General features: G+C 44.4%; 1 protein-coding gene across 1 annotated transcript in view; it reads right to left on the reverse strand.

Moving 5' to 3' along the window:
* ASTN2 (astrotactin 2) overlaps window positions 1–25339 on the reverse strand; it is a gene marked incomplete at its 3' end in the record, with an annotated part of 830851 nt that overhangs the window by 427567 nt on the left and 377945 nt on the right. The window contains exons 8-10 of the mRNA XM_081066707.1: window positions 10047–10131; window positions 9483–9557; window positions 8466–8603 (exon numbers count right to left, since the gene is read on the reverse strand). Coding sequence (XP_080922833.1) covers window positions 8466–8603; window positions 9483–9557; window positions 10047–10131 — 298 coding nt within the window. The remainder of the gene's footprint in view (window positions 1–8465; window positions 8604–9482; window positions 9558–10046; window positions 10132–25339) is intronic.

The raw sequence follows: 25339 nt of genomic DNA on the forward strand, positions 1-25339 counted from the left end.
AAGAGAGGAGCTTAGCTAACCGGTTCCCCTCTACCCAACCTGGGTCACTTCAATATTTATATTCCGAAGATTCCGTTTGAGTTTCATTGAGCAGAGCCTGTGTCACGGGCCTTTCACTGGGGCTGACAGCTGGTGCATTCTGCAGCCTCCCCAGTGGCAAAGACTAACAGAAATCTGGTGCGGAACGGTGTTTGAAGAGATTTACCGAATCTGGGCAGAAACTCATCCTAATAGACTTCACTTTTATTATGATCGCTAAACTAAAATGGGGGAAAATATATATGTCCCCAGGCTCACTGGCTGAATGATGGGCAGTGAGGCGGTGGAGAGATGTGGGTATACAGTAAATCCATTTGGTAGGGCATGCGGAGGCTTCTCCCAGGGAATTCATTCTCCTAAAAGAGGGGAGGGCTGTGGTGGTGCAGGACAAATTCTAACGCCCAGGAACCCAGCTGTGAGTGCCAGACAGACTTCCTATTTCCCACACAGACACCCTTTCCCCCCATTTAAGACTGCATCTCCCATGGAACGAACTCTACATGCACAATGGATGGCATGGTCCTCAGAGATTAAGACAGAAAGTCCAATGAGCCTACTCATCAGTCTTACAGAGAATCTTGTCTCGACAATAGCCATCATTTACTGACTGCTCACCAAATAGCCGGATTCTGCCACTCACTACCCGTAATACGTTGGGCAAATAACTTCAACCTTCTGTGCCTCAGTTTCCTCATCTGTAAATAGTAGTAACTCCATCACCGACTTATTGTGTGATGCAGACAGGAGCTGACACCAAGTAAGTGCTCAAAACATTGGTCATTATGATTTATGACTATGGGGCAAAGGGTTTAGATACGTCTCATTCAGTTCTCAAAAGCATCCAAAGGTATAAGAGCAATCATCATTCCCATTGACAGATAGGACACTGAGGCTCAGAAAGTGTAAGTAACTTACGCAAGGTCAGCTAGTAAGTGGTAGCCATGGGACTTGAACTCAGGAAGTTTGGATTCAGAGCCCTCACTACTCCCTTTGTCCAACACCCCTCTTCTGTGTTTCAAGCAGGTTGCCTACTGAAGTTCTCTTGCCGTTTGGGAAAGGACTATCTGTGTGAGCAACTGATGAGGAAGGAGAAAGTGGGGGAAGCACATGGGGTTGAGACTCTAATGAGGACTGAAGAATCCCACCTCCATCTCAACATCCATACTGAGAATAGAAGTGCACGTCTTGGTTGCCTGTCAACACACACACACACACACACACACACACACACACACACACACTATTAACAAAATCTGCTGAGCATTACTCACCTGCGACAGGCATCTTGGGAATTAAACAAAGCAAGGCTGTTGTCAAGTTGCTTCTCCCCAGGCTCTGCTTCCTGGGGCCTTTCCAGCCAGGTACCCAGTATAATGTATCGCCATCCTTGGCCTGGCCCCTCTCCTGCCTACTGCACCCATCCCAATGCCCTGCTGTTCTTTCCCTCCCTTGTCTTTGCCAGTGATGACTAAAGTGATCAAGAGGAAGGGTGCACACATCCCTTCTCTGTACAGCGAACACCATCTTTTATCACCTGATCACACTGCATCGTGTGGTTACTTCCTTATTTGTACCGCAATGCCTTATTTGTAATGCAAACTCCCCACTCATGGAACACCAATTACATGCCAGGTGCTGTACTCCTTATTTTATAGATGTTATGCAATCCTAACAATAATCATCTGAGGGAAACACAACGATCTCTCTTTTGCAGGTTTGGAAATGGAGGTCTGGAGAGGTGAACCAACTTGGCCAAGAAGGTGGGGTAGCAAGTCGTGGTGCCAGGATTCCTATCCAGGTCTGTAGGATTCCAAGACTACTCTCTTTTCTACTCCTTCTTCCCTTTCTGGTCTTTCTATTCCTAGAGCCGGCAACTGTGTCCACCACACAGGGAAGTACCTAGAGAGCTTCTGCAGAGGACGGTCCCCATTTCTCAAACATACTGTATCTGACTAGGGATGCTACTTGGGAAAAGCCAGATCTGGTATCTGGAGCATTCCTACAGGAACATCTGCTGGGGAGCCTGGTGTGGGGAAAACACTATCCTCAAATGCCCTCCGAGTTTCTGCTGTCTCTGCTGGGCCAGGTGGCCCACAGCTGAAGAAAGAGAGGAATGGGGAATAAAACAACACGAGCATTCTAGTTCCTATCCTTTCCCAGGGCACCCACTGCCATGCTACTATACTCCAGACAACTTGAACTGGAAGTTCCCTCATCAGGCATGCCACTTCGAGACCCCACCCCTTGTCCATGGACAGAACATCTGTGTTCCCCCACTACCCCCAATATCCATTCACTGCCTATCCTGATTTCCCTCAGGGGAACTATCCTACCTGTAATCTCCATCCACATGGTAAAGGTCCCTCCAACCTTGCTGGCTTGCAGGCTGGGTTCTGGCTAATTAGAGCACTTTTACCCTGAAGGCAGTGATTTGGGATACTGGCAAATATCCCCAAACAGGCCAAACAGAAGCATCATAGCCTAGAGATTAGGGGCACGGAATAAGGAGTCAGATTCACAGATTTCAATCCTGATTTTGCAGTTTACTGGCTGTGTGACCTGGGGTGAGTTAGAGAACCTGATTGTGCCTCAGTTTCCTCATACATTAAATGGACTAATAATGGGTGAACATTAAATAAGCTCATTTCAGTAAAACACTTGGGACACTTCTCTTATAATGGCACTTGTACTTTGGGCCCATCCAGATAATCCAGGATGATCAACCTATATTAAGATTCTTAATCACATCTGCTAAGACCCTTTTTCCAAATAAGGTAATATTTACAGGTTCTTGGAATTTGAATCTGATACCTTTGGGGGGGGGTCATCATCAGCCTACCACAAATAAGAGTCTGAGAATTTGCCTTTCAAATAAGTTTCCAAGTGACAATGATGCTACTGGTCTAGGGACCACACTTTGGGAATCAGAGACCTAGTGACTTCCTACTAGTAGTTCACAATTTGGCTCAGAAGTCCGCTCCTCTGTATGGCTTTCCCTTTAACTCCCAGGTGAATTTAATAACCTCATCTCTTTCCCTGCCTCAAACTTTCCCTCTATCCTGTCATAAAATATGACATATTTTATTTGCAATTTTGTCTCATTCAGTGCACTGAGATCTTTGCCTTATAACCCCAATCCTTAGCCTGGCATATAGTAGGTGTTCAATAAATTCTTTGTACCTGGAATTGAAAGGCCGAAAGAACAAGGAGCCAGTCTTAATTCTATTCAGAACAAATTCAATGTGGAAACTGTCATCAAGTGAGCAATGCTAGCTTGCATTCTGGTATCCTGTTATTCTTTGCACATTGTGCAGGGATTAACAGTATTTCACCATTTCATTTCATTGATTTGAGATCATAGAAAAACCACTGAGGGGCTCCAAAAGTGGGGCTTTGTGGATGATTAGTATTCCAACTAGAATAGCTATTCTCGCATCTCTCTTGTAAGAAGATCCAGCGCTAGGTGAAATTGTGAGGAAGGCCCGGTGTGCAGCAATAAGTGTTGTTTGCCATGCTTCTCTCTCTATGAGTATCTTTTATGTCAACTCGCAAGTCAGTCTCTTGTTCTGTGCTCCTTGCTACACGGTGAGATTCCAGAAAGCAGGGGTGGGCTGCATTGATCTCTGTATTCCTACAGTACCTGCCACAGTGCCTGGCACACAGGAGGGGCCCAGCTAAGGGTTTCAGAATTGAAAAGAATCTGTATGCAATATAACTAGCGCTTGCTCGGCTCCTCCACCTTTGTAGCTGACATCATTAGTGTCTCAAATGCTAAATACCTCATTCCCAGCGGCTTCCTGCAGGGACAGGCTGGAGAATGGGAGCTGTCCAGGGGAGAGTTCTCTTCTTTGGCCCTGCAATGCCTCAGATATGAAAGCTATCCCTCCCGCCTTAAATTCCACACAGCCAAATGCTATCCGCAATCTAAGGTTAATTGCTAATGTTCCCTCTCCTGCAAATAGTTTTCTAATTTCTTTGGCCAGGACTTTTTTTCTTCCTTTCCCAATCCCCCAAAGTACTCTGTGTGTACCAGATATGTGCCTCTTCATTTATTCTGCAAATATTTCCACACACATAAAGACACCAGACTTACCACACTGTACTAGACCTTGTACATTCACTTACGTCTCCCCCAAGCTCCCATGACAAAGGGATTAATGTGAACTCTCAATACTAAGACACTGTTGATTATAAGATATATCATAGATTAGATGTAGCCTTTCAACAAAAGAAAAAGAACAAAAAGGAGGATGAGAAAAAAATGCAATATTATGCTGAAATAACAGCAAACATAATAACAGATGCTCTTGGATGGTTTACCACGTGCCAAACTCAGTGCTTTTAAATGCACTGTGATTTAATTTTCACCATCCCCCCTATATGGCATCCATATCTACCCACATCATCTGCAAGGGCAAATGCAGCTATAGAAAAACTCATGCAGAACACAAGTAGTACAGCTAGCAGCTGAACTCAGTTCAGTTAAGCTCCATAGCTTCTGCCTTTAAAACAATGAACTACCTTACATAATAAACTTTATGTTTAATCAAAATCAAGCATGCATCGGGGAAAGACAGCAAATCTTATCTGTAGAGCTTGATGTGTTTTTACAGAAGGAAAACAGCCATGCAAACCACCACCCAGATCAAGAATTCAATTATCAGCATCACACAAACCTTGTCATGCATTCCACGTGTCATTGCCCCCTTCATCACCCCAAAATAATCCCTATTCTTTCTTCTAACATCATAGATGACTTTTGACTGTATTTGATCTTTATATAAATAAACTTATAGAGTCGACCCTTGAATGAGGGCGTGGAACACGGACCCCCTACACACACACATGCAGTAGAAAATTCACATATAACTATTGACTCCCCCAAAACTTAAGTATAGGATCTTATGTCTGGCATCTGTAATTTAGTATCGTATCTGCGAGACTCACCAGTGGTCATGGGTGTGTTTGTCGTGTCCTTTAATATCTATCATAAATAGTATTCTATTGTATGATTATTCTGTAATTTATATGTCTGCTTTTCTGTGGTCAATTTGCAGATTTCCCTCCAGCTTTTTGGCAGTAGAAATGAGTGCTACAATTAGTATAATTGAACGTATTAACACATTTCTGTTAGGAATTATTATTAGGAGAGGAATCGATGGGTTATGGAATATGTGGACATTCAGCTTAAGTGGATACTGCCCAACAGGTTTACAAAGTGGCCATAGTAACTTACATCCTCACTATAAGGGTACAAGAGTTCCAGTAGGTCCATATTTCACCAACCTTTGTTACCATCTGGTGTTTTAAATTTAGCCACCCAGGAGGGTAGAGCCTATACATTTGACTGCTAAGTTGCTCTACTTCCCATAGGGTGAGATCCCATGCTTTCATAATATTTTGTCACAGAATAAAATAAAAAAAACCCACAAAAACAACTAGTAAAGAACCTCTAAGGTATCCTTTCCAATCTTACTGGAATGCTTATCTGTTCCTTTCTGATTCTGCTTCTCCACAGCCTTTTCTTTAATCTCTCTCTGTTGTGATTCTATGACATATCATTGACTATCTATAATTATGATCTATTATTTATTAATTTCTAACATATCATCTGACTAGAACTTATTAATTCTTTGAATGCCCATGCTATGCAGGCCTGGGCAATATCATGTCCAACAAGGTGTATTCATGCAGTTTGGAAAACTCCACCTACACAGCACAGATTCTTGTGAATGGTAACGATCACAATCTTTTTCCTACCCTGGCAGGGAAACCAATGGGCGTGTGAGAGGTCAAATGAAGGTAAGACCTAAAAGGCTGTCTGTGATTGCTTCAAGCCCAGACAAAGGCAGGTGGGCACCTTACGCAGGACAATAATTTAGGGCCCTAATGAAACCAATATCCTTCCGATATCTGTACAACTTTAGGAGGAGCTTCTGGGTTTGAGGAGAAAAGGTTGAGAAGGACGGCCCAGAGCCAGAATAGCATCCCTGCTGCCATCTGAGCAACTCAGCTCTGGCGCCAGCTTGATGAAAGCACACCCTCCACATAACCAGGCACAGAGTTCAAAAGCATCGAAGTGCTAGTGGATCAAGCTCTTGAAGGTCTCACCCATTTCAACTTATTACCGTATTCCTATCAACTATAGCCAACGCTCTCCCTGAAATGCATTCTAGTACTTACACTTTTCTCATTTCTTTCTTTCTTTTTTTTTTTTTTTACATTTCCAAAGATGTTTTAGAGTCACGGAAGGGTGATATTCTGGGCTCCTCCTTGGCTCGCTTGCTATTTAATGTAATTCAGACTGCAGCAGGAAAGCCAACTGAGTCATACCGCAAATCACAGCTTTTCTCAGCAGCATGACACCGTACACAACCTTCCCTACTCTGCCTTCTGCCTTCGCCTCCTTCACCAGTTTCTACTTGAATTTTACTGTAGTGGGAATTCAATTCGTCTAAAATCAGGGAAATGTAACTTTGGGAGTATATTATGTACTAGCATGTACTTACATTATTTAATCATTATAACATTGGGGGTGTTTTAGTGAAATAGTTAAGAAAATGGGTTCTGGAGCCAGCGTGACCATGGGTTAAAGCTTGGCTTCATCACTTACTAGCAAAGGTATCACTTTTATACTCTATCTATCCATCCATCCACCCATCCATCCATCCATCCATCCATCCATCCATCCATCCATCCATCCATCCATCTATATTTTTACTCTGTAAAATGAAAACAAAATAATAGCATCACTTCATGGGGTTAATGTAAGGCTAGAGATATTAGTGAACTGTTTGGCATGTAGGAAATGATCAATGGATATAAGTTATTGTTAAACTCTGTGAGGAAGGCACTGTTAATATCCCCATTTTGCAAAGAAATGGAAACTCAGCAACTTGAATTTGACCAGGATCACAAAGATAACAACATGGAAGAGATGGGATTCTAACCTAGACCTGTTCAACTCCAGAGTGAGTGTTACCATCAGCCCTTCTGGCATCTGTAGCTTCATTGAAAACACAAATTTGACGTCAACAGTATAGAACTCTGAGGAAAGTTAATAGAGACCATCTTTCAGTTGATTTCAGACATGGTCATTGGATCTCTTTGAAAATAGTCCTTCAACCAGATGGTCTTTCCTCCATCTTTAAAATATGTAATGCAGAGAGACCTTCGGTCTCATCTACTTCATTTCTATCAAAAACGGAAATAATAGTAACCTGCCATGGATTAATTTGTGTGTGCGTAAAACCGTCTTAGTTCTTAATAATCACCACTTCATTTTCTAAGTGCTATCCCTTTCATAATCTATTCTTTTTAAAACTACCTCTTTTGGGAAGTATCGATAGCCTGAAAAGTCATGTTAGGTTCATCCCTCCATGAAAAGTTGAGGAGGTGAGAATAACGAAATTGTAAAGCTTGGTAGGTGGGTTGTCGGAGCGTCCCATCAAGATGCCATGGGCATATAACATCTTGATTTAGAATGACCCCAGAGCAGCTATGCAGTGGGAGAATAACAATTACTGGGAATACAGAGCACCATGACTCCAAGTTTCAGTTCCGGAGCCAAGTGTGACGAGTCAGTTCAGAAAGTACAATCAGAGTCCATTTGTGATAACACTTAAATTTCTAAAATGTTTTTCATAATCAAATTAGGAGAGATAAAAGAAAGGAAGAAAACAAAAAGAACAAACTTACACTAGAAAGCTCCAAAATAGTGCTAGGATCAGATGTAAGACCACTGGTTTAATGAAATCAATAAACATTTAGTAGATGTCTAATATGTGCTGGGAACTGGGGATTGAAAAGCTAAATGCGTTAGTTTCTTTGACCTTGAGAGATTTGTCCCATTCATAGGACAGAATGATATATAAGCAACTAATTAGATCACAATAGAGTAAATCTATAGTGAAGGTAACTACAAGGTACAAAGCATGTAAGGAGAGATGTAGTCTCCATCCTATCTGAAGTCAAGAACAAATAAATCTGACCTGAACATTTAGGACCTATGGATTCGTCCAAAGTCTGTTCCCAGAACCAGAGTCACAATGGAAAGCGTCTCATTCTTTAATCTTTGACCTTCATGACTCTCCAATATGCTATTAAGTAATCTTTTCTCAGATAAGACCATGAATAATCCCATCATGAGCTGGATAGTGTGTTAGCCTCTCTCATATTTTACATAAGCCCCAAAGGAGAGTAACGATGCTGAAAGAGAAGGCGTTGAGGCTCACCAATGGAGGGCACTTTTAGGAGTGTGAAGCATAGCATATTTAACAGTGTTCTCTCCATCATCTACAAGGTAGCTGCCTCCTTCAACAACACAAAGGGCACTTCTTCATAGGAGTTCCTGTGATCCTGAAACAGAGGGGCTCCCTGTGTGCCAAGAAGTCCTTGCTACAGGAGACTGGAGATGACCTCCCTACCTGACGTCTGCAGGGTCTTCAGTGACTAGCACGTCAGTCTTGCAGCTGGCCAGGGGGTTGATGGACAGCTCCACAGGCGGAACCACAAAGCTTTTGCTGACAGGAAGCCAGAGTCCTTGGCCCAAGCTGAAAGTAGACCTGCAATGTAAGAGTTTCCATTGGGGAACTCCCTAGGAAGTAGAGTGAAATCAGAAAAAAAGGGGCCCCTTCTTCCCATCCCTTCTAGGATCCTTTCTCACTTCTCCACCCAACTGAGTCCCCTGCATTCTTTTTTGTTGTTGTTTTTTTTTTGTTGTTGTTTTTTGTTTTGTTTTGTTTTTAAAGTTTATTGGGGTGACAATTGTTAGTAACCCTGCACTCTTCAAGGCATAATTCTGGCCAACTTGGCCCAGACTTGGATGGTCATTTCATAAATCTGTTAATCATTTAGCCCATGTGTCACTTTGTGTCACTCATTTTCTCTTTTTGACTATAGGTCCTGACTCGCAGTAAATAGTGGGCTCTGTAAGGAGAGGGGCTTTCTCAGCTGCGTTTTCCCAAGCAGTCCTGGTATGGAGCAGAGCTCTGTAAGTGACTGCTAAGTCAGCAGAGGTGGTCTGCACGAAGGTGAAGAGCATGGACTCCGAATCAGTTCAAACCAAAGTTTGATTCCTAGTTCTGCCACTTAATGTGCTGTTATGTCTGAATCAGCTTAACTATTGAAGTTTCACACAAGATTTCAAGGACGTAGCAGGAACATGTTCTAGAAGTACTGAATATTTTTAAACTTTTGGACTAGATAATCAGTAATGTCTCCTCTAGTTCAAGTGTCTGAGTCTGTAAATCTAGATGCCAGACAAATGGGAATTAGATTCCCAGGGTAACCTGGGCCATGAGGGTGCATGTGTGCCTGGAAAAGCCCCTCTGTCCTCACTGCAGCCTGCAGAGAACAGGTTCGATCGGCTGAAGAAGCATGACTATGCCTCTTTATCAGACCCTCCTCCATCCCCCAGCATCATGTCCCAACTATCAACTCACCTGAGAATCTTTTCAGGGGCTTGCTCCCCTGTCACCAGATCGTAGCCCCTCTCAAGTGTTGTGTAAGGCCAAGGTCTGCGGGAAGAAGAGAGGGAGGATAAGAGAAGGGAATAGGAGATGATATTAGTCAGCAGCAGCTAGGGTTCCTATGTGGACAGTGCTTACGTGTAGTTTTACACACAACCAAATTAAGCAGAAGTAATTATTGGGTAAGATTAGATTATACAAGAATGTCTCCAATTTATAGAAAGACTCAGTATTTTGAATTCCACTCTGTCCATTTTGGAGTTATGCACAACATCCGGATTCTCTTTATCAATCTACTTAAGGAAGTGTTCTTTGATTATTCATGGTTTGGGTGAGTTAAACTTCAGCATTTGTTCTCTAGAAGATTCAAAATGTGACTCAGTGGGAGCTGGGCCTCACTTTCCATTGGGTTTTGCAGAAACACAACTATTACAGACAGAGTCCTCTTTGTGGAGTGGTTTTGGGCCTCTGGTAACAGAACAGAGGCGGCAGGGATGGTCATTCACTGACCCCGCCTCAATGTCCTTTGTCACTCACCCTTCACTCTGTCCCCAATCACTGCGCACACACAGGTGTCTATGAACCGGGTCAGGGGCATAGCCTTCATGACAGCTGCACTCTCCTGTCAACAGATAGAGAAAACAATCTTGTGAAATACTGCCTACCCAAATAAGTCTTCTCCCCTGGTTTCGTTGTTTTCTTCGAAAATAAAGTGAGCTGCCTAGTTTTCGAAAAAGCCCATGAGAAACAGGTGTTTTGATCTACCCTCCAGTGTGGTTACTGAAGAGTTGATTCATTTGTTCATTCACTCACTTATTTCTTCAACAATTCCTGACCACAACTTCCTGTCAGGCTCTCTTCTTGGCACTGGGGATACAGCGATCAGGGTACAACCCAGACACTGAAAGAGCTCACAGCTTAGTGAAGGAAACAGGAAGTGACCTGGTGGCTACAGATGGAGGTCCTATTTTCAAACATTTAAATTATGATATGCGATGTCTGCACTAAAAGTGTAATCAGAAAACTGAATTCTTTCTACCTGAATGAAGAAGCCATGTTTATTCATAAGCCCCAAATCAACTGCCATCTCCTTCAAATACCACTGGTTTCTCCTTTTGGAAATATCATCTTCATTATCATCTCCAGGTTTCATTTTGTTTTATTTTTGTTGTTTGTTTGCTTTAACTGGTCATCCTCACATCACCTCACCCCTCCTTTCCCCTCATGTTCTCTTCCTTCCATCCATCCATCCATCCATCCATCCATCCACCCACCCACCCATCCATCCATCCACCCACCCACCCACCCACCCACCCAACCATCCATCCACCCACCCACCCATCCATCCACCCACCCACCCACCCATCCATCCATCCATCCACCCACCCACCCACCCACCCATCCATCCAACCATCCATCCATCCATCCATCCATCCATCCATCCATCCATCCACCCACCCATCCCTGTATCCATGCATCATTTTTTTCTGGCTATGTCTTAGGCCCAGTTGTATGAATGCCTGCTAGCATCCTACTGCCTTAAGTGTGTTCTCCTGTTGGCCAGGCTCATTTGCAGTGGTGGGCGGATGTCTCGTTTCCTAGTAGATTTCAGAGTTTATAGAGGTTCTGTTCCCTACCCTCTTGCTATATCAGTCCTGCTCTACTGTATGGTCCTTAGGGTTGGGGGGTATTTTTCAATCCAATTACTTATTAGTTGTTCCTAAGATGTATCTGTAGAATATTCATAGATGCTTTACCAAAAATAGATTCTCTGAAAAAAAAAGTTTCAGAACCACTGTACCATTCCTTAGAGCCAATAGAGTATGATTCTGCATGAGGGTGACGCACACAGGTTTCCCTAAACTTATTTCACCTTGGGAAGCTTGCTGGTGGAACAAGTCACAAGCTTAGCATTCTGTGGCACACGTCTTGGAAAATGCTGGTAGGAACTGCCCTGGCTTAGCTCACTGACAGAACAGAGTACGTGCTCAACTCTGGGAGCTGAATGAATAATTGTGTTCTGGCTTTGCTAAATCTCCAGACTACCGCTATCAGGTGGTCTTCCCTCTCATCTTCTGGTGACCGTATTCATGCACACCTCCAGATGAACCTGTGAGTCTTCAGTCATTCCGATTGGTCTGACCTGAGAGTTTTCAAATCTTGTTTCACAGAAACGTCAAGTTCAATGGGGGAGATTTAGGAACTTTGCAACTTTCAGATTTTAATTTTCTTAAAAATTATTTTCAAAAAAATATCTTTAATAGTACAAAGTAAAGGTCAAACACTCAGCTGTTACATTCTACATTTTAGGACAGTAAAGAGTATCTTCACATTAACTCTAGTGGTCAGGTAAACTTGTTTTATGCAGGCCTCACTAAAAATAAGTCTCCAGAGGGTAAGGGGGAATGGGAGGTGGTAGAAGAGGGACAAGGGGGTCAGATACATGATGATGGAAGGAGAACTGACTTTGGGTGGTGAGCACACAATGCTATATATAGATGATATATTATAGAAATGCACACTTGGAACCTATGTAATTTTACTAACCACTGTCACCCCAAGAAATTTAATAAAATAATAATAAAAAAATCTACTGTCATCTTTATTCCATTGAGAATACTGAGACTGTGAGTTGAGGAGCTAACAAGCTCATGCTATTTATAGCTACATGTCTTCTGTATCACGGTTTTCTCAACCTTCTGCAACCCAAACAAAACATAGGAGTGACTGTGATGCTAGAGTAGCACAGGTTCTACAACTATCAGCCATAACTCCTGATGTCAAAATGTTTGCATTCATCAAGTAATGTTCTTGGTTTCACTGATTCACTATAAATGTTATGCATTTGACCTTATACAAAGAATTCTGTTGAAAAGAACATTCTACCTTGCTTTATATATTACAACACGGCTGAATCTTTGTACCGCCAGCATTCGCAAGTATCTGCCTTAATAAACGTTGGTTGACCTAACAAGATAGTAAGACAGAACATGGGGTAAAGTAGGGGCCAGAGACAGTATTCACAATATTCAGAATGAGACTGTTGAAAGACAGAAGGAGAGATGAAGAGAGAGCAAGATCTACCTTTCCCCTTCTCTAGATACCTGGTAAATTAGGAAGGGGCTACTTACAGGCAGGAATGTTCTTTGTATCTCTCTCCTCCCCTCCAGCGTCATGCCTGGGGTCTTCCACTGAATGTGTGTGCTCTAAGTATGTGCGACCTAGTGGACGGGTTGTTACTGGAGGTAAGGAAAATGGAGAGAGAGGGCTGAAATCCTTGAGATTTGGATGAGAATAATTTACCAAAGTGGGAGGGGTCGGAGTCACTGATGTGTTAAAATGCAACAGCCCCTTCATGAAATATTCACCACTTTAAACACATCGAATATTAAAGATTAAAAGTCCTGGGATTTGTCCTCGAGATTCCCAGGACTGATTTATGATCTGCCACAAAGCACAGTCCTCATGATTCATAACGGGAGAGGTAAAATGGTTATCTCTGGCAAAGGGACAGGAAGTCAGGCTTGGGGAGGGAGGGCCAGGACGGGTGCTGGAAAAGAGAGCTCTTTTTACTTGACGGAAAGGGCAATGGCAAAGGTACCTGTCTGTCCTGTCAGTCATGGCAGGAAAGGGCACAGGTCATTTCCCCTCCTTTCGGGAAGTGAACACTCTATACACGGAAAGGGTGCTGCCATATTTTTCTTTCTTGCTCGCGTGCTTACTAGGCAAGTTTCCCCTGCCTCAGAATGGATCATTAATTACTGACGCTCATTCTACAACAAATATGTATTTTTCAGATGGGAGGCATCCACCCTGGAGGTTCCCCATAAGGCTGCCTGGAGAACAGGAAGTGAGGCATGGGGAAAAGTGCCTTGAATGCTGGGAGCAGACAGACCTGGGTTCCAGTCCTCACTTTCTCTCTCCCCAGGTGTGTGGTCTTGGGGAATCTACCGTACCGTTTTGGCTCTTCGTTTTCTAATCTATAGAATGGAGACAGATGATAGTAATGCCAATTTCACAGAGCTGGAGGAAGTACTGAAGGATAAAGCTCAGGGCTCAAGCAGACCATGAGCAGATGCTCACTATATTAATTTCCTCCTCCTGCCCTTCCATTCCAAGACGGCCACTGGGTTCTGATCTATGCTGACCCCTAGGGGCACTGGAGAAGCAATCTGCTCCTTGCGGGGCCTTAGTTTCCCCATCTGTAAAAGGGAACATTGGAGTAGATGTTCACCAGTCCTGAGCATGGACGTGAGTCAGTTGTTTGCGTTGCCTTTTCAAATCCCTCACCTCTGCTTCCTGGACACTGATTGTTTTAGCCTCAGCTATGATCTCTCTTAACAGTTGGGCCAGGTGTCTACAGCAAGATTTCTATGTATGCCACAGCGATGGGCTTTATTGACTTCTGTTTCCCATCTTGCTGGCTCAGCCAACTCTCCACTATTTGCATCCACACATCTCCTTCTTGCAAGATGCAAACCTTTGGCAGCCAGAGCTGATGAAACCCTTCCTCGGGTGAGTCCTTCCCTCAGTCCCGCCTCTGCATACCCAGGGCAGCCAGGCTGTCAAAGAACAGCTCCAGGGACACAGGTTACAAGGTTTGCACATGCTGCCTGTCAATGTCCATGCTCCCTCAGTCCTGTCACCACAGGGGCTCCTTGAAGAAAGCGACTGACCCATCTTGCATTCCGCACGTGCTGGTACCTAACTAAGCCCGGGAGTATGTTTCACAACAGTAATGCCTGTGCCAGTGGGGTAGGGGCACAAGTTTTGTTTTTAATTTGCCTGTTTTCCCCACTACTCTGCAGAAATCTTTTCTTAATCATCTCCATAGCCTAGTAATTAGCATGGTACCCGATGAAGGATAGATGACTCATTTGTTAAATAGATCAATGAACAGATAAACGAATTAGTGAATATATGAATGTACTGTAATTTTCATGAATTCAGACAGAGTCCATTTTGAATAACGATGGTTCTGCTGAAGACTGAAAGAAACTTTCTTATAGCCATGTCAGGTATTTGTCAAGGAAATGGAAAGTGTAAACATTGAGTGCTGATGAAATGTCTAAAATAGAATTCTGTTTCACATCAAAGCAGATAAAGCTCTTAAAGATCATTTAGTTCAAATCTTCCCAGCTTTATTTTTCAGAAGGGGAAATGCAAGTTAGACAGAGAAGACACGTGGACAAATCATTGGACATGCCTCTGGGCCAGTCACGATTAGAACCCAGAGCTCTTGGCTATGATTTCCGCAAACTTTCTTTGCACTGGTGACCTCAATACTTCCACATTATACCTGGCAACATTTTCTAGGAATTCTTGTTTTTCCTTTGTATTCCTCTGACATTTCCTTGTTTCCTATAATGAGAATGTATTGCCCCACAAACAAGAATTATTATTTTTTTTAATATGATGAATTTGAAATATTGTAACAGATTGAAAATACACATTTATGTGACTGATCATGCAGACTTTTTAAAGAGTTTAATCTCTTCATTAAAGTGGTTCCTGTAAGGGAATTCAATTAAGCAGATTTTCATTGTGCTAATTACTGGAACTCTGTATTATCAGCTATAGATGAGTTGCTTTGGTTTAAAAATATTTATTCTTTATATCTTATTGAATTCTCATTTTTTGTTACATGCATTCTCACTACATAAACGCTTGGGTAAAACATCAGAATCGTTCATCATGAACGATCTGAGCTTATCTTGTATGGGACTCTTCTAAACCACTTCAAAATGGGCAGTGCCTTCATGTTCACCACATAAGGCTGGAGGTCCAGTGCCATGGTTCCGAGCTGGGCCCTAGAATCATCTTGTTTTGGGTCTAAATCCTGGATCTGCCACTTAGAATTTGTATGAACTCAATAAAGTCACTTTACCTTGAGTTTGTTTCCTAATCTGTAATGAGTGGTATGACCTACGTATCTTCTGGAAAGATCAGTGACATATTTGAAAAGTCCCCAGTGCAATCGTTGGTACATTTCTTCTTGCTGAAAACATCGTAACTGTTAGGGTTTTTGTCATTATTGTCCTTGGATAAAAGGGGCCAATTTAGCATCTTGTTTTAAAAAGAGAAAGTGCGAAAATTTCTACATGAAGGATGGTCTCAATTTTATTGTTTGCCTTTGCGAAGCCAGAGTGACTCAGTTTCTTTATCTACAGATTTGGGGCAGCTTGAGTGAAATAATCTCCAAGGCTGATCCCTGTGATACCAGAACCAGCAACACCAGTTGCTTTTGTCACTGGCTCCGGCTACTGAAGGACACAGGCACAGAAGGACCAGGGCATGAGCCAGAGGGCGCTGTGTCCTCCACCCTCCGCAACTCCGAGAGGCTAAGCACCTGCCCATGAGAGTGCTAGAGAAGTGCCAGCCTTCTTCCCAAGCCCGCCTGACTGCCTGGCTTCTCTCCTCCCACCCTGCCGTCCTCTTATGATTCCATTTTCACTTTCTTCCAACTCAGTCATCACTTATCATCACAGGACAGGGACACTGGCTGCGCTTCACTTTCCTATTTACTCTTCTTATCGCTATGGCTTGGAAAGACGTCTCCCTGGACCCTCGGAGCAATTAGTGTGCATGGCATCCTTTCTTGTTCTGACTCTGAGTGGGCCACCTTGAGGCTCTTCACTTTTGTGTCACTGCAGGCCACCTCAGGGCCAGGCATGTGGTGGGGGAGTTATGGCCTAGAGATAACATTACTGGGGGGTTGCTTTGTGCTAGGAGTAGTGGAAGGCAGTTGAAATAAGTTACTGTATGTCATTTCACAGGTCATACCCCCAACCAGTACGAGGAGGAAGGTACTAGTGTCTACATTACAAAATGAGAAAACTGAAGGTCAGACTCCATTAGTCACTTAGTCATAGGGTTAGATATTCAAAGCTCATGTTCTTTCACACAATCGTAAACATCACAACAATAAACATAAGCAAAAGGGCAAGAGCAAGGAGAGCTGCCTTTAATTTGACAATTATCATGCGCCAGATAACAAGGGTTCGAGAAGGGAACCTCCAATCCACCCAAGTTAAAATTACCATCCTGCTGATTTCTAAAATGCCACTATAACTACAGGTTAAGAATTGCTCTTCCACTCTTGTTGAATTATAAGTCCTTACATCAAAGACGTTGTAAGTAAGCAGGTGGGTTGTTTATTCTAAACTTAACATCGCTAATGCTGAAACTTAATACTACCTGGACCATGTTATTGAGCTAAATTCTAGCAACTCTTCTTTTAAATATTTTTTAACTTGAAAAAAATCAATAAACTATAGAAGAAAGAAAAAAAAAGAATTGATCTTCCAAATATCCCCTTTTCAAATATAAATACTGTATGTGAGGATTGCATTAAATTCAAAATACCCATGTAATGAAGGTTTCCTGGATTGATTTCCTGCTGGCAAGGGTCACGCACACAGCTAGTAACATCATACTTCTGCTAACAGAGTGTCTACTATGTGCTGACCTTACCCAAATAATTTCTGATATCCATGACAACGCTGGGAGGAAGATTTATTGGCTCCATTTTAAAGAATATAAAGTTGAGGCTTGGAGAGGTTGATAAGCGGCCCAAGGCTCTGAACAGAAGAATGAACACTCCAGCCCAGCATCTTTCTGGTCCATCTCCCATCAGCTATGTGATGGCTCTCTGAGGGAATGATTTCAGAAAGTGTGGAAGGGGCCCAAGAATGGGAGATCGGGGGTATTGAAGGAAAATCTTCCCTGCGGTAGTCTGAATTATTGGTGTCAAGTTCTTATTTCTCTACAGTAGTATTATGCACACATAGTCTTGCCATGGCTGACTGTGGGAAGACAGAAATGTGGGAAGACAGAAATGTCTTCCCTACCCTTTGACTTCAGCCTTGGCACAGGACATGCTGTGGCCGCTGGGATGTAGGCGACAGGGTGTGAACTAAGCTTTGAAATGTGCTGTGTGGCTGGGCTTGCTCTCCTGCACTTCTGCCCCTTGCTATGAGCAGACCATGCTCCAAGTAGTGGCGGGTCCAAGGAGGATGGGGGCTGTTTGGGACAGAGCTGGACGCAACCTGCGCTTGGAGCCAAGTGCAGCTGACTTCCGGTTAGAGCAGTCCACCCAGATGTGTACCAAAAGGGGATGATGCTTACAATTGTTGACAATAAAGTGTGGTGGTGATTGTTTGTTATGCAGACTGAGTGTAGCAAAAGCTGCTCAAACCTATAGGCATCCCCACCCCCCATGAATAATGATCCCACTTTCTTCTCAAACTAGAAACCTCAGAAAAATCTCTGACTGGACTTCATTGGTTTTAGTCTCAATGTCCAGACGGTACCTGAATCCCTCTGGTTCTATCTCTTTGTTGTCACTGAGACCCATCCCCTCCCATCTCTCCCCACGGCCACTGACCTGGTACAGGCCCCCAGCACTGTCCACATGTATACTGAAAAAGTCTTTTCACTGGTGACCTGCTTTTAATATCCCCGTCTCAACTGATTGATGGTCAGTCATCTTTTCAAGGGAGAACTGCACCCGTGGCTCATCCCCAAAACGCTCAGTGGTGCTTTCAGGGTGGAGTTCATATCCCCTAGTCTAACACCAAAGCCCTTCATGACTGGCCTCAGCCAATGTTCCTCCCTGCGCTTTGCCTGCTCAACTTCCTCTCAGTTTATGCACCACAAGAGCCATTTGAGACCCGCCTGCAGACCACAGCCTGCCAGAGCAGGTCCTGCCCTGAGAAAAGCAGAAACCGAGAATTGGAGAGCGAGAATTCAGCAGAGGAGAGACAGTGGGTTGAGAGGGAATAAGAGGTGAGGAGAAAATTAAATGGCTAAATGATTATAGTGTAAAGGAATGAGGTCCTCTGGGCAGTTTTGAATATAAGTGGTATCATCATAGAATATGTTTTATAACCCTGACCCTTCTGAAATTTTGGGCAAATCACTTTACTTCTCTTGGCCTCAGTCTTACCATCTGTGAAATGAGTAACTAGTACGTAAGAGAACCCCAAACGCCCTCCCAAACCTTGCTCAAATTTCTGTCCTTGGTTCTTCTTCTAACATACTTTGGTCTTGTCTCTTGAACTCAGCATGCATTTAGGGACGGGGCGGGGGGCACATGTGGTAGGGCTGGGAGTTTGGAGGACAGAGACTCAGCAGGCACATGACTGGGGTGAAGAAAACCAGAGGATCTCATTCAGACGTCTATGAAATGAGGATGACTCCTTAGAGGTCTATGCGACCAAATGTGCTGTGTGACCTGGGCCAGGTCCTTTCCTTCCCTGGGACTCAGTTTCTGTCTGCACAAGGAGGAGCTTCGTGTGGATGACATCTAAACAATCTCTCTTGGGTTTCTCTGACATCCCCTTATCCCTTCCTCTACTGGAATGAGACTTTTCAGCTTTGTTCTTCCCCAAGCACTTGAAAAGACTTGGACACCGACATTTCACCTGTCAGCCCCTCACTGTCATTCATCATCAGACCTCTGAGAGCAAGAAGGAAATACAAAACAGAGGCCACATGGTTCTGGTGGCACAGGCTGCTGATCGAGTTGTTGGGAAGCAGAGTCCTTAATCGAGGCTACATGGGGCCTGACGGACATTGACCCAGCTCATTGGGTAGCAATGTGAAGGTCGCCTGGGCTGAGAGGCCACTAGCCAAGCCACACCAGGGCCCCCACTTCAGGGTCTCAGCCAAGGTGACGCCTTTCTGCTGGTTCTCTCTCTTCTTAGCTGCCTCCAACTTTGAGTGCACTACTCACACAATCATCTACAAATCAGTGCTTGGGAGAGAAGCACGTGGGTAAAAGACTCCCTCAAAATTATGGCTGACTGAAGATGGAGTAGGCTGAAAAAAATCTCACCAACAGCCTGAAGTGGATACAGATGCAGACATCTCTGAAAACGAGGAAGGATCGATTCCAGTTGACTTGGGATTCTTGACACAGGTGCCCAGAGCTAGCCCAGCTGGGGGATGGGTCACCCACTCTACACGTCGCCTCACCAGTCACCCCCGAACTCTCCATTGTCCAAGCTTCTCAGGTGAACCTGAAAAGGGCCGGGAGCCATGGGACACATCCTGGTGAAGGGGACATAGTATTGGCCTGGGAATTAAAATGACCTGAGGCTGAATCCTCCATCCACTACTGGGTAAATCATTGCACTTCTCTGGGTCTCCATTTCCTCATCAGAAAAATGGACATCTTCAGTCCAGTTTTAAAACCTGTCACAAGGATTGAAGATATGTTTAAAGCAATGGCCACATCACCAGGCATGTAGGCAGCATTTGGTAAGTGGAGGTGCGATGATGGTGATGATGATGGTGATGATGGTAATGATGACGGTGGTGATGATGATGGTGATGATGATGATGATGATGGTGATGATGGTGATGATGGTGATGGTGACGATGATGGTGATGATGATGATTGTGATGATGATGGTGATGTTGGTGACGGTGATGATGATGATGATGATGGTGATGATGATGATGATGATGGTAATGGTGATGATGATAGTGATGGTGATGATGGTGATGATGGTGATGGTGATGATGGTGATGATGGTGATGATGGTGGTTATGATGGTGATGATGATGGTGGTGATGGTGATGATGGTGGTGATGATGGTGATGGTGATGATGATGATGATGGTGGTGATGGTGATGGTGGTGATGGTGATGGTGATGGTGATGGTGATGATTACCATTGCTACCAGAACTGCTATCATTGCCACTATGGTTGTCCAGTCTGGGCTGCCCCAAGTCATTATTTGGTCTCTGGTTTGGTGCCTTTGTGCAGGATTCCTGCTTTGTTACTTCCCCCCTTTCTCCTCCCCACATGGTTCTTGTCTCATCTTTAGTTCAGATCTTACTTCTTCAGACTATTTTTCATTCTCTGTACCATTCCTCTGTGCCCAGCACAGGTGGGATCAGGACACAGCGATGCAGCCATCCAATTCTCTGCTTTCATGCAGCTGAAACTGGAGTGCAAGGACTGAGGAAACTATATCACCACCACAAGGTGTGATCCGTGCTATGTGCAAAGAGCCACAGGACCCAGAAAAAAGAGTGTCAAGCTCTGCCCCAGGGTCATGTCACATCCATGAAGGGGGAGAGTAAGACAATGAGGGGACAGAGATTCCTAACTGCCAGGCACTGCTACAAGTTCTTTATTTATATTAATGCACGTGACCCTCATAACAAGCCGATGAAGTAAGTTCTATTTTTCAACCTCATCTTACAGATGAGGAGACTGAGGACCAGAGGGGTTAAGTAACTTGCTTATCTGAGGTCAAAATACTAAGAGTGCCAGAGCAGGATTGGAATCTAGCCAGCCTGGTTCCAGAAACAGGGCTGTGGTCTCCAGGTTGTACTGCCTCTCTCTCTGGGGGAACTAAGAGCTTTCCAGATGGAGGAAAGGACAGGTGCAAATGACAGCATCAAAGGGAAATTGTGGGACCTTTTGTTTCTCTGAATCAGTGGGGTACACTGGATCAGCTGATCAGCAGAGCCAGAGGGCATAACTGGTACTGAGAAACCCTGACCTCCTTTTACAGGTATGAGGAAATAGTCTCTGGGGACTTCCCAAACCCCCTCTACAAAAAGAGTCATTCCCGAATGCTGAATGCAAGTGTTGTTTGTGGAGACAGGCAGTTGAAAGCAGAGAGGGCAGACCCTCGAGTAGAACAGGGTTTGAATTCTGCATTAGTTACCCAGCAGTTCTGTGACTTCATACAATTTCCTGTATCTGGCCAAGACTCAGTTTCCTTCATTGTACAGGGAGGTGAATCAGGCCCGAGCCTCTCCCTGAACAACATCAAGAATGATCTAGTCCCAGTATCCGCCTTTAATCCACCCAACCACTGTGTGAAGCAGGGGCTAATGGGGTCCTGACTTTACAGATGAAGAAACTGAAGCCTCCGGGCGTTAAATGACTGGTCCCAGGTACCCACAGGGAGAAAGCAACAGGGTCAGGATTAAAGCCAGGTCGGCTTGACCTTGGAGTCAGAGCTCCGCATGCGATACCAGGTAAAAGAAAGGAGTTTGGCACAACCCTGCGTCTCACTGAAAATGACCCATCTTGGGGGCTCTGCCTGGACACCTACCACACCTCTGTGGGAGTTGACAGGGGTTCAGGTAAGCCAAGGTCATGTGGTTGCCCATGCCCCGGGACCTTGGAGCTGTTTGCCCCCCAGTGGCTCAGAGGGCTCGCTCAAGCCCCCGGATTTCTCTGAGCCACATGCTTCGCCCTCAGAAGCCCTGTCCTCTCCCATTCACAAGGCTGCAGAGAGGCTAAAATACAGATACGTCTTCTATCTAGAACACATGATTAATAGTACAGTTGTTCCCTGCTTGAACAAAATCTGAAATAGCAACGTGAAAAATGCAAAATAAATTAAGCAGAAGGTAATTATTCATTTTGAAAAAAGAGTTCTTCACAAAAGAGATACATGGATGGCTTTTTTCATTTTTTTTCCCCAAGCATCAGCTATCTTTGGGAGTTTAAAATCCAATTTCATTTATAAAATTAAAGCAAAAAGAGTGATGATTTTCCAGATGTGCACTGAGTACAATGGGCCACATGCATGTGACTGGCCTGTGCCCTCCATGCCATAAAGTAAGGGGGTCCAGACACCCACAGCGTGGGACTTTCGCCCTTGTCTAGTCAGGAAGGGGGGAAAAACAAAGAGGACCTGTGGAGAGCACGTGACTTCTGCCCTCTGTTTCGGAGGGTCCTTTCCTCAGTGACCTGCAATAAGCAGATGGTCATGGCCAGAGCTGGCTTCCAGGGAAACTGGAGAATTGTCATGTCTAGTACCTTCCATCTGGAATATTACACTATTTTACATAATGTGTACATTCAGATGAACCCAGCTAATTTTCACTTTGTTAATCTCACTCCTGATTATATTTATATTCCTGTGCTTGTTCTCCTCTTTCCTCCCTGTGTCTCTTTATGTTTTACGGTTCTCTCCACCCCCATCTCTGTCTCTTTTTGTTTCTCAATCATTGTGTTTTTGTACCTGCTTCACTTTCTGTCCTTGGTCTCTGCTTCTCCCCCGCCCCCAATCTACTACCCCTCTGACATAGTATATAGATATTACAATTCCATTGACTCTATTCCCGATGCTGTACTCCATATCCCGTGACTTTTCTTTCCCGCTGTGTGTGTCTCTATATACCTTACTGTCTGTCTGTCTTTCTCTATGCCTTGGTTTCCTTTATAGAACTCTCAGTAAAAAGAATTTTGAGTTTGAGTCAGAGGCCCAAGTTACATCTCCAGACCCGCCTTAATTACCTCATCCACCAAAGGAGTCAAAAAAAAAAATACTGTCTACTTCAAGGGGTAATGTGAAGATTACATAAAGTATGGTATGTAAGGTGCCTAGAGCAAAAAGTACACTCACTTTCTGCTTCATTTCCTTCTCCCTTCATTTCTTCCTTTTCATTGATTCCCCCCCGCCCCGTTCTCCTTTTTCTCTTCCTCCCCTTCTTCTCTCTTCCCTTCCCACCCATCCCACCCTCTTTGCCCCACTCTCCCATAAGCACATCCATACACCACAATCCCCACAGGCCGCCTCAATGTTCTGGTATTGATTTAAATGCAGAACAGTGAAAGTTCCCATCACTGTCTCTTGCAAAACATTTTTATGCCACATTTACTGGTATATGAGGGAGAATCATTGTGAATCATTAAAATTAAGCAGCATGTGTCTAAGTGGCCTCACTAGGGAGTCAGGATTTGTGTCTATGTCCATTTTTGGTCATTTGAGAGATTACAGCTGGCTGTTCCCAAGGTCCAGGCCACTTGACCTCCCTTGACTTCTGTGGACCAGTTTGAGTTCCCGGATGCCCTGTCCTGAGAGAGTGTCTTGGTGGGGTCAGCGTGCAATCAGTACCCATCCCCCACCCTCTACCGGCTGCGAGAAACTCATTTAATGAAGTTATTAATTAAGAGACATTGGATACTGTAACCAAGAGGCTGGGCTGGACACAGACACACACACACACACACACACACACACACACACACACACACACCACACCCCTTCTATCCAGAGGACTTTAATGTACATTAAAATGAAAGCAGCCTTCAGTCAAGAAGGAGAAAGGATAGTGTTGCAATGGGCTAGCTCCCTCTAGATGGTATCAAATAACCAGAAAAGGCTACGACTATTGCTAAGTGCTGTGTTTCTAATGATTTCGCGCAGGCCCCGTCTAGTCAGAAATCTGCCATCACGCCTTCCGATCCATCACGATTAAGTCCTTTGTGGGTTAAGCTTGCCAACACTGGGTTAAGTCTTTTGTGGGTAAGCTTTGCCCCTGATTTAATAATTCCCATTTGTTGAACAAGTGTATTTGCCCTGTAATGTAGCAGATACTTTGTATTGATCATATCATCACAATAACCCAGCAAAGGTGAATACCTTTGTTTCTGATGAAAAAGAGCAGGGAATTGAGGCTTGAGGGAAATGAAGCAATTGGCTCAATACCATACCAACAGTCAGAGGTGGAGCCAGGATTTCAACCCAGGTCTGTCTGAATTCAATGCCTCAACTCTTTCCATGTTGCTCTGACTGTCTCTCCACAAAACAAAACAAAACAAACAAAACAAAACAGCAGAGCCCGCCACGAGGGCAGCTTGATTTTGAGCAAGTGGAGGCTCATGGCAGTGTCACGTCTGCCTTCTTCCTCGTAACAGACTCCATCTTGGGGCTTGACATTTGTGGAAGACAGATATTCAGGAAGCTTATGGGAACTAACCACGCCCCAGACGTCTTTCACTGAAACACTTCTTTGCATGGATGAGTGGATCTGGTCATGAGCCTGCAAGGCAAGCCAGGAAAAGTTCTGCTACTAGAAGCCAACACCACCTTCACATGCTGTAAAGACTCCTTTACAGGCTGTAAAAGACTGCTGAAGGCACTGGCTCAAGCGGCGGCTGGGGGCCCACATCCCAAGGGTAAAATATTTTGATGGCTTAAGATGTCCTCAAGGTGCAGAAATCCAGCATCAGGATGGTAGTGGGGAGACCTCCACTGTGCCTCTGTTACCAAGAGACTCGGGCAAGGCCCTGCCCCTCCCTGAACCTCTCCTGTGCCAGCTGCAGCGGGAGGGGGCTGGACTACATGGTCTGCATGATGCCTCCCAGCCCTGGAACTCTGTGTCCTTTGACCCCACTCCCCACCCCCACCCCCATACCACCCCCTGCTGACTTGCCCCTGCAGAAGAATCTTTAAAGGCTTCTCAGGAGGAGGGTGGGAGAGGCCACTGTCATGCTTGAATACTTTTCCCTCCTCAAGTTTAAAGGGACACTGCAGGGCTGACACTTAAGAATGGGCACATCCTTAGAGTTGGCCCGGTGCCAGAAACCCCTTACCAACTTCCCTTTAGTCCCAGCCCTGCACATGTTCTGCCAGCTCTAACCAGACCCCTCGCTTGCTTCACATTTTTTGTCTCGCGGTTTCCCTTCTCTTCTTCTACGTAATTGATGTCTGTTATGGACTGAATGTTGGTGTCCCCACAAAATTCATGTTACATCCAGAATCCCCAGTGCTATGATATTTAGAGATGGAGCCTTTAGGGGCTTGTTAGGGTTAAATGAGGCCATGAGGGTGGGTCCTCATAATGGGATTAGTTGTGTCATAAGGAGTGGACCTTTCCCTCTCTCTCTCTCTCTCTCTCTCTCTCTCTCTCTCTCTCTCTCTCTCTCTCTCTATCTGTCTATACACACACACACACACACACACACACACACACACACACACACACGCCCAGGAAAGGCCATGTGAGGACATAATGAGGAGTCAGAAGTTGGCCATCTGCAAGCCAGAAAGAGAACCCTCACCAGGAGC

Source organism: Rhinolophus hipposideros (assembly GCF_964194185.1).
Source record: "Rhinolophus hipposideros genome assembly, chromosome: 11".
Classification (NCBI taxonomy): Eukaryota; Metazoa; Chordata; class Mammalia; order Chiroptera; family Rhinolophidae; genus Rhinolophus; species Rhinolophus hipposideros.